Source organism: Salvia hispanica, chromosome 4, assembly GCF_029641045.1.
Source record: "Salvia hispanica isolate PSC_SH4W2 chromosome 4, Shi_PSC_v1, whole genome shotgun sequence".
In the NCBI taxonomy this organism is placed as follows: Eukaryota; Viridiplantae; Streptophyta; class Magnoliopsida; order Lamiales; family Lamiaceae; genus Salvia; species Salvia hispanica.
Window position 1 is genome coordinate 30,591,418 of NC_142695.1, and position 10,397 is coordinate 30,601,814.

Consider the following 10,397-nt stretch of genomic DNA (forward strand, 5'->3'; position numbering starts at 1 on the left):
AGGTTTGTCTTCCATTCTAATCAAGCCATAGAGTTTATTGTTGGCATTAGATGTTGATATTTGATATATGATGAGTATATGTTATGTTTTTACGATGATCGAAAAATAATCAGATATAAGGATGAAGACTTTGAGTTTTATTAGATCAAATAAATACGAATTGGAGATCAAGAAAATGAGTCGGTGCGTAATTTGATGCTATTGGAACTTTTTATAATAGCGTGAATTTTGAGAAATCAAGCAAGTGTGTCTATGTTTTAAATTTATGTACCAGAATCTGTAACATCTTCTATCTGACGGGTAGGGAGTGTTACAAATTTGGTATCAGGGCCTAGGTTTAGTTGATTCTAGGAATAAACCGAGCTTGATATGCGCATAGATACACACCAATGTAGGAATATGATATGCGTTAAGTTCTTACTTTGATCATGGAATTACTCTCTAATGCATGAAATAAGCTTGAACTAAGAACAAAATAAAATATTAATGGGGAATTTGGAATGTTGACCGAGAGTTTAGGGAGTGGGAAACAATTCATGCTTTTATAATAATATGTGTTTGATTATGTGTAAATAGAATTCGTATGTATTGTCCTATGCAAGAATTGAAAGAAAAAAATAAATTGTGATGGATAAGATGGTTTTGGCCGAGAATTAGTACTTCCTGATTAAGTATGAATGGATTATGAGTATTTATATGATAATAAAGATATCCTAACAATATTAAGTAGTTTAAATAGCTGCGAAGCTTGGTTATTGATGTATATGTATGTGTAAAGAATGGGGTGACGAGAGAAAGGAAAAAAAAATGAAGTTGTATATTAGCTATGTGTATTTTTATTGGTTATGTATTGTTGCAAGTAAAGTTTATTGACTTTAGATTGAGATTATGAAATAGTCAAACATGTCCAGTTCTGGCAGTAGGTTATGAGGCTTGTTACATTGACTTAGTAACCTCATTTTTAAGAACAACTTTTTACATAACGTAGCTCTACGTGTCCTCTGTATTGTCGTAAAAAAAAATTCAGCTTAAACCCATTGCAAAAAGGATTTATAGGGAATTTCCATAGAACTACGTGTCCTCTACCTTTCTTCTTCTTCACGATCTGCCCCATCTTTTCTGATATTCCTTCGAGCTCGAGCTGTTTCTCTTTCTCAAGAAAAAGACAACCCTAAACAATTATTTATTTCTAATTTTAAATGAAAATTTACTAAAATAATTAGGGAATTAATTAGAGAGTTAAAAATCAGAATTAAAAGTCTAATTTGGTCAAAATCGGGATTAAGCCCGTTGACCGTTACTTTTTTAACGAAACAGTTAGTCCATGACCAAAATGATCAAATTTCCATATGTTTAGGACCAAAATTCCAAAAGATAATGTTTAGGACCAAAAACGTAAAATAGTTATGTTCAGGACCAATTTTGGCTTTTACTCTTAAATTAATTAATGGATATTTATATCTTAAACATGAGAAATAATAAATTAATGAGGTAAAGCCCGGATTACTCGTAATTTGGGATTGGTCGGGCAGTCAATATTATTTTATTGTAGTGGCTGTCTGGCTGATAATAATATTCTATTGGACTTGTATTAAATTGAAGCTCAATTTAATTAGTTAGAAAGGAGATTGAATAATTAATTTTTAGTAAAAAATCGTTCCTCTCTCTGACTGGACGATATTTTCTCAGTTCCCACGGAACTGAAAATTCAGTCTTCTTCTCTAATTCAGTTTTCTTCTCTAATTAAGTCCTTTTGATTCTGACAAGCTTTGCCCACCCAAAGGTCAGATTCTGAGTTTGGGATACAGATTAGAAGGTTCGTGGTTGAGTACGAAGAGCATCATGTGGAGAAGGCGCAAGCAATCCACGATTCTTTGGGGAATCAGATCGGTATTTCTAAACCGTAGAAATTCATGAATTAGGGTTTTGATTCCTTATTTGTGAATTATATGTGTTCTAGCATGCAATTGATTATTTAACATGTGATAAATTGATCCCATAATATGTCAAATAGATCCATATGTGTGATTTATTTGTGAATGCATGACTTTCGTTGTGCAAGGGGAACCAAACCCCAACAATACATTACTAATTTAATCTGGGATACAACCTTGCAAAGCGAACACCCCCTACATATTTTCAATCCTATTTTATCTCATCTTTTTTTGAAAACACCGAATATTCATGTTAATTAAATTTAATAAAAAATTATAATAACATTAATTAATTTATTTAGAAGTTAAGTTAATTAGAACATGCGAAGAAATACGCGTATATAGCGTTTACTAGTCATTTTATTTGTTTTAATAATTATTAGTATAAAATTTGTACGGTCAATATTAATCTCATAGTGCTTTTCGAGATTTATCATGTTTATATCGGATTTGTATATCCTAATACTTCAATATTTATTTTCTTTTGAGTGAACTACATCAAAAATTCCTAACCTTTCCAGTTTTTCCAGTTGTGGCACTGCAGGTCCATTAGAAAAAAAAATATCTCCGAATGTCTCTAACCTTAAACATAATCACGTATCTTGTTTTTTCTAACTAAATGACCCTTTAGCCCTAAAAGGGCATTTTGGTCATATCAATTAGAATATGCAGTGGCACATGTACTCTTTATCACTGTTCATGTCAAGGATTGATGGGATTTGATATTGTGTAGCATTGTCGTGCGCATAATCCAATTAATGAATGAACTAATAAAATTCAAATTTTAAAAAATTGTAAGAATATTTCTTTTGAAAATAAAACAAATAAATAGAATAGAATCAGTTAATTGTAAAACTAACTATTTTGCACTATGTCCATGTGTGTAATTGCATAAATATGAATATGATTATAATCTTCATCCAATATATAAATATCATGAATATATTACACTAATTTCAAATTTATTTGGATATTTGTTAAAGTGAGATAAAGATTTGATCAATTTATGAATCTGACACATCACTCCACGCGTCTCTATCTTATTAACTTATTCCCACTCCCTACACGAACACATTTAATTCATCTCTCTTCCTCTATACGTTCTTCTTCTATACAATCTTCTGCAAACAATTTTAATTTCATTCTCCTGCAATCTCTATACAAATGGTAGATTCTACAACCACACCCTTTTCTCCATTAATTCTACGCATTATTTCTCTCTAATATATATAAAATCGTTTGTTCTTTGAGGCGACGCAAGAGCCGGCGAGGGGACGAACATAGCAGTTATCCGTCGGGTGACAAGTAAAATTTGGCCGTCGGAAGGGGCGACCGCCCCCTGCATCCGCCACTGACACTAAGTGTTAATTTTTACAAAAATTCAAACAATTCATAAGAGCATCCACAATAGGGGCGGCGCAGCGGCCGGCGCAGCGGCCGCCCCGATCGCGGCTAAGCCGCGGCAGTCTATTGTGGTGGAAGCGTCCGCCCCGGAGGCGGACGGCTTTTGTGGGGCGGAAGGGCTTTCGCCCCGAAAGCGCCGAGACGAGCCGGAGGAGAGAGAAAAGCGGCGGCCGCCGCGGCTATCTATTGCACGGCGAAACCGCCAGGCCGGTCGCCGATTTCCTTTTTTTAAAAAAAAAATTTCGAATTTTTAATTGTTTTTATTATAAATATTCCTCCCATTTTCATCTTCTCTCCACACACATCTTCACACCCATTTCACTTTCTATCCAATTTTTCTATCTCTAAAAATTTGTGGATTTCCATTGCTATTATGGATGATTTGTGGAATGAAGCATGAGATTCTTTGATTCAAGAGGTGCAGAGGGAAGCCGACGAGGAGGATGAGGCGGCGGCGCCGGAATTGGAGGCGGCGGCGATCCCTCGTGAGATTCATCATCGTCGGACAATCCCACGAGACCATGTCGGAGCGGCTGAGCGGCTTATGGCAGACTACTTTAGCGCTAACCCCCGTTACCCAGCTGAGATTTTCCTTCGGCGTTTCAGAATGTCGCGACCGTTCTTCACCCATATAGCGACGACATTGGCGGATCGGTACGGTTGCTTCAACCTTCGGAGTGATTGCACTGGCCGGATCGGACTGTCTACTTTTCAGAAATGCACCTCTGCAATAAGGCAGCTTGCCTATGCCGGACCGGCTGATATGTTCGACGAATACCTACAGATGGGTAAGACGACTAGTCTTGAGGTGCTCCGACAGTTTTGTAAGGGCATGCGGGAAGTCTTTGGTCCGGAGTTCCTACGAAAGCCAACCTCTGATGAGTGCCAGAGACTGCTAGATATGCACGGTGCACAGTTTCCCAGGGATGATGGGCAGCATTGATTGCATGCATTAGGAGTGGAAAAACTACCCGGTGGCGTGGAAAGGCCAGTTCACTACTGGTTTCAAAAGCAAACATCCTTCGATGATCCTGGAAGCCGTTGCTGACTACCGTTTGCGGATCTGGCATGCGTATTTCGGTGTTGTAGGTCCGAACAACGACATCAACGTTCTGCAGTCGTCGCCTCTCTTCAATGATGAGTGTCGGGGAGAGGGTCCAGAGATCAGTTTCGTAGCAAACGGCACGCAGTATCGCAGGGGATACTATTTGGTAGATGGAATATACCCTCGTTGGCCCGTATTCTTCAAGACACTTCGCCAACCGGCTGAAGCGAGGAGACAATATTTTGCGCGAAAACAAGAGGCCGCTAGGAAAGATGTTGAGCGAGCTTTTGGTGTGCTCCAAGCGCGATGGGCCATTATACGCTGCCCGACACGAGTTTGGCACGAAGATGATGTCGCGAATATTATGTTAGCATGTATCATATTGCACAATATGATAATAGAAGATGAAGAATTTGCTGCAGAACGTTGGGCACCGGAAGATGGTGCAAGTACAAGTCACGGCGTTGCCTCCGCGCCGATACAGATGGGTGTACCACGTAGTAATGAATATCTGATCCAACGTTTCGCTGATATACGCAGGAGCACAACACATGACCAACTCCAGGTCGATTTGATTGAAGAGGTCTGGGCACGTAGGGGAGGCGGCGTAGCGTCATGTGTGATTTTCCGTAGATCAAATTTTCGTTGTAATTTTCCCCTTACTTTAATCCGACGAAAATTTAGTTTTCAATTTTAATTTGTTTTATTAGCCGTTTTTATCTAATTATATTTAGTCCGATATTTTTAATTGTAAATGAATTAAAATATACAACAAATAAATAAAGTGAAATGTGGCTAAAAAAAAGTGTCCACTATTGCTGCGGAAACTTTTTTTTGTGGCCGTGGACAAATAAAAAGTGGCTATGGACAAAAAACGTAAAAGTGTCCGGCCAAAGTGTCCACCCTATTGTGGATGCTCTAATAACTTCATTCTTCTTCAATCCCACACCCGTCTAAACACTCACTTTCTGTAAACCCTCCCTCTTTGAAGACTCTTGTATGAGTGGATCCTCAGGCGCCAAAATGAGAGAATGAATTGAAGTGAGAGAAAAAAAATAAGAGAAAGTAAGAGAAGAGAAATGAATTGAAGCAAAACCCTTGAAATATAGCGAGGGAAATCATACAGCTTGGGAAATACGTATCGAATATGATTTGAGGTCTGCAAGTCAGTGTAGGTGTGTGTAGAGTAGGTCTGCAGGTTGCTGGTACTTTGACTTAAATGCCCTTCAAGGCATTTGGGTATTTTGGTCCAAAAATTGGCTACAAAAACAAGATACGTGATTATGTTTAAGGTTAGAGACTTCCGGACATATTTTTATTTCTGAGGGACCAGTGTCACAACTGGAAAGGTCAGAGACTTTTGATGTAGTTCACTCTATTTTTTTAAAGTCACACTTACTTTACTATAATTGTCCACTTTGATTCAGGCAAAAGTAGTTGAAAAAGTTAGTAGAATATGAGTTAGTAGAATGTGAGTGAAATGAATTAGTGGAATGTAGGGTCTACTTACCATTTATAATAAAAGTAAAGTGGATAATTAATGGGGGACGACTCCCTCCGTCCCACTTAAAATGAAACATTTGAGAATCGACACGAGATTATATATAGTATTGTTTTGTGAGTTAAAAAAAGGAAAACGTTTCATTTTTAATGGGACAGAAAGAGTATTAGGCTATACATATTCAAACACAATATTATTTGAGAAATAAATTATTTCAATAAAAGTTTAAATATCAGTAGTATAATTCTGGTTTTTGAATGATTTCGGTTTAATAAAGTTTATTTGAAAACTAACCTAATTTGCCACATAGATAATTTGAAGGGTTTTATTATTATCCAAGTGAGATTTTATTTATTCTATATTTTGGGCACATAGATAATAAAATAATATGTATTTCCACATCAACTTCAATTTAATCGGAATTCTTCATTGATGGAAAAATAAAAAAAATTCAAAGTTCATGCATTTATATTAAAAAAAAAAAAGTTCGGGGAAAAGCAGGAAAAAGTGTAAGTTTATACTATATTTACGGGCTAATAACCCTATTCCTCTAAATTTTCAAAATAAATTTAATATTTTGATTTGATTTGATTTGATTTGATTTGATTTAATTATCCTTATTACGGATATTTTAAATTTAATCCCTATAATTTGAAAGAAAATTGAAATTGAAATTGAGCAAGTTTACCAGACTCATTTCTGTAAATTGTAATCCTATCGTTCCAAAATTGGAAGAGGCAATCTCTTCAACTCCTGTTACTTCAGCACAACATGCTGGAAAATACTTCGACAAGTTCTAGCGCCGCCGCCGGAGCTCCGGCGGAGGATTTGTTCCGTCCGATTGAAGATGTGGACTTTATAGGAGATCCCTCCGGGTCTGCAACTGCTCAGGCGTTGAATTTCTCTTCCGGAAACCCTAGAATCGAAGAGATCACAGGCGTTATGCATCTCTTCAGAAACGACGCATCATCCGACCAACTTCCGGTAAACACACTTGATTATTCAACTGAAGTCTGTAATCTTTATGAGAGGTCAATTTAGATCCAGTCGTTGCCTAGTCTGCTGAAAATTGAGTTTTGATCTTATTGTTCTTGCATTTTAGAGAGAGTTTTTGACCGAATTTCTACTGCTATAGATTATAAATATGATTATGTGGAGTGGTAAGGAAAATAGGTATGGACGGATTGTAGAGGGGGGTTGTTTAGCGGATTGTTAGTCCTCCATTTATGTAGTTTTCTCTTTGAAACTGCAGTCGTAATTACAGACCAACCTTATGTTGAATTCATAGAAAAAGACACTTTGTTACGATTCGAGCTCAATTCAGCTAGGATCGCGGCTCAAACCCCAATTGACACAACCACCAACAACACAATAAGCAATAGAACACAGCAATGAAACAAGACAATCACCAAAGTAGATTAATAATGAGATCTTAAGAACAATGCGATAAGTAAAAGTAAATGACAACGGAATGAACACGACAAAGAGAACGATAGAATGCTATGGATCCCGGATCCTCAGTCCAATGAACAATCACACAACTAACATGCCGAATGAGAGAGTGGTCCCCCCTTAAATACATCCCACACCTGCTTCAGATGTAATCCTCTGCTACGCACTCCAATCCCCTGCTCCTTCGCTCACACATTTCCCGTACTACCTCTTCTTGTGTCAGTTCGGATGATACACGTGGCCCTTATTCCTATCCGCACATGATCCTTATTCCTCTAGATACTGCCTATGCCAATGTTGCATACAACACACTTTTTAACGTGCAATTCTTGAATGGATATTGCGAGAAGATAAAACAGATATATGCCGCTTTGTTGTGTGCATGATGCTCTGTTCATGACAATAATTTAGGTTTGGCAATTTATTGATGTGTCTTTCTGTACCTCATTTTTTTTTCTCTTTGGTTATTTACATGTTATGCGGCTATACATAACTTTTTAATGCCTTTCAGATTGAGAGAAATCCTCTTATTTGTGTACTCGGGGTCCCCAATCATACTACTTATGCAGTTTTCTGTCAGTTCTGTGGTCCATTTATTCAGAACATGTTGGAAATGCGAATTGTGAGGTTGGTTGGTGAATATCATGGCAGAATTTTTGTTGTTGTAGGGAAGGATTTCACTTTATGCTTTCCACTGATGATCTAGTCTGTCTGGGGTAATGCAGGACTGAAGGATTGGAAGATCGCTACAGTGTGTTAATCAGGCTTGATGATCAAAAAAATGCAGATTATGTTTACAAGCTGTACAATGGAAAGTGTTTTTCATCACTTGAGGTGATATCTCTCTCTCTCTCTCTGGATGTATATTCCTGTACCGTGCTCTATACCCTTAAACTCTTTATCTCCTTGTATGCAGGAGGAAACGTGCCGCATGTTCTTCACTGTAGATATGCAATATACTGGGTCAATTGAACACTCACAGCCTTCCTCGGCAAGCTCTACAGAGCTGCCTAATTGTCCAGTTTGTCTTGGTACACTTTTTCGAACTTCCATTTGGGACAAAATTAATTTATTTTCATGGATAAAATGTAGATATTAAATATTTACTTACAATGCGTGGAAGGGGGAGGGGGTGAGTTGGCATCCAAAATCTTAAGATTTGTAATTTATGTAATCTGAAAATTTCATAGCTCTATGGGTTTGTGAATGATATGGCTAATCTCTGAAGCTATTATTTCCAACTATGGTTTACACCACCTGTCAATGGTTGCAGAGAGACTAGACCAAGATACTGCTGGAATTAAATCATAAAAATGATATTTCATTGATCAAATCAAAGGTCGGGCAGCCTCTTGCCGCTATTTTCGAAACAGCCTCTTGCCGCTATTTTCGAGGAATAAGGATCATGTGCGGATAGGAATAAGGGCCACGTGTATCATCCGAACTGACACAAGAAGAGGTAGTACGGGAAATGTGTGAGCGAAGGAGCACTGGATTGGAGTGCGTAGCAGAGGATTACATCTGAAGCAGGTGTGGGATGTATTTAAGGGGGGACCACTCTCTCATTCGGCATGTTAGTTGTGTGATTGTTCATTGGACTGAGGATCCGGGATCCATAGCATTCTATCGTTCTCTTTGTCGTGTTCATTCCTTTGTCATTTACTTGTACTTATCGCATTGTTCTTAAGATCTCATTATTAATCTACTTTGGTGATTGTCTTGTTTCATTGCTGTGTTCTATTGCTTATTGTGTTGTTGGTGGTTGTGTCAATTGGTTGCAGAGAGACTAGACCAAGAGGCTGCTCGAAAATGACACCGTCTGGGGTAACTCATAAAAATGATATTTCATTGATCAAATCAAAATTCAATAATTGAAATCCTAAAATTATGATTTATTATACACGATAATATGCATAATATTATAACAAAAGGTTTCGACTACTCGTTGCCAAATCTCGCTCAAATGTGATAGATTAAATTTTCTTGGAGTTGGCTGTGGGCGATAGCATCGTGCGCCAATGCCCGACAATGTATGTGCTCGCGGAATGGTGTCGGCGCACCCTAGCATCGGGGACTGCTTACGGTGGAGCTGACGGGGGTATTATCGTCGAACTAATTTGCCACAGCCGGCCCTTCGTATTCAATTATCATGTTGTTTATGATAACACACGCAAAAATGATGTAAGCGAGGTTTTGCATATACCACATACAGCATTGACAATCATGAACCGTACTTGAAGAACCTCGGACACTCTTTCCACATATTTTCGAGCAGCCTCTTGCCGCTACGCAAAAAGAATTTGTTTAGTGTCTTGCGGCATGTTGAGCGTCTTCACGAAGGTTGGGCCATTTCAGATAGATACCATCGAGGAGATAGTACCTCATGTTGTATTGTCGGTCGTTAGACGTGAAGACTATTATCAGTGCTCTACCATCTAAAACCTAGTTGAAGATATCAGATTTGTTCAGTACATTGCTATCCGGGTACTCTAAAATACACATGTCAAATTCATAGGCGATAGTCGCCAACCGCCTCTACACAATGTGGGTGCCTTTGTGGTCGCTTATGTACGCCCCCATGCCGCGGGGGCAATTCTTCCATTGCCAGTGCATGCAGTTAATGCTTCCAAGCATCCTGGGGAAGTCCTTACGTCCTTCGTGAAGAGCAATCGTAGGTGGTGGGTATCTGAAGGTATTCCTCGCGGCCAATGGTTTCCACAACATGTAAGTAATCGTGGATCAGATCCGACGTTTGCCTAATAGCAAACTGTCATATTGCAGACGTACACTTGCAGTGTACTAAGACTCAGCCGACCGGTGCAGCCGGCATGTTCTTGGAAGAACTTGTCACGAGCTGCCAATGTATTTGCGATTAGTAAGTCTTGGCACATGCCGAAACAACGTCGGGAGTATTCCTCTCCCCACCTTGGTTGCACGCAAAAATAATCCCAAATGAGCCTTTGGGTGGCTTCTTCCCGATCACAATGGATGCAACATCAGGTTTGTGGCGGTATGGTTGTCGTAACTGATGTTGTTCTCACTATGTTTGCGCAATCAGCCT

General features: G+C 38.5%; 1 protein-coding gene across 2 annotated transcripts; it reads left to right on the forward strand.

Moving 5' to 3' along the window:
• Positions 1 to 6,547: 6,547 nt before the first annotated feature.
• Positions 6,548 to 9,063, forward strand: LOC125196605 (BRAP2 RING ZnF UBP domain-containing protein 2-like). 2 transcript variants are annotated; one of them, XR_016137800.1, is made up of 5 exons: positions 6,548 to 6,868; positions 7,848 to 7,963; positions 8,043 to 8,170; positions 8,253 to 8,367; positions 8,610 to 9,063. XR_016137800.1 is itself a non-coding variant. In XM_089070146.1 (5 exons), exons 1-5 carry the CDS (start codon positions 6,656 to 6,658, stop codon positions 8,645 to 8,647), a joined length of 591 nt encoding a protein of 196 aa, XP_088926272.1. In that variant the 5' UTR covers positions 6,550 to 6,655; the 3' UTR covers positions 8,648 to 9,063. The 2 variants fall into 2 exon arrangements, 1 of the variants encoding a protein (XP_088926272.1); XM_089070146.1 differs by having other exon boundaries at positions 6,550 to 6,868; positions 8,062 to 8,170.
• The last annotated feature ends 1,334 nt before the right edge of the window (positions 9,064 to 10,397 follow it).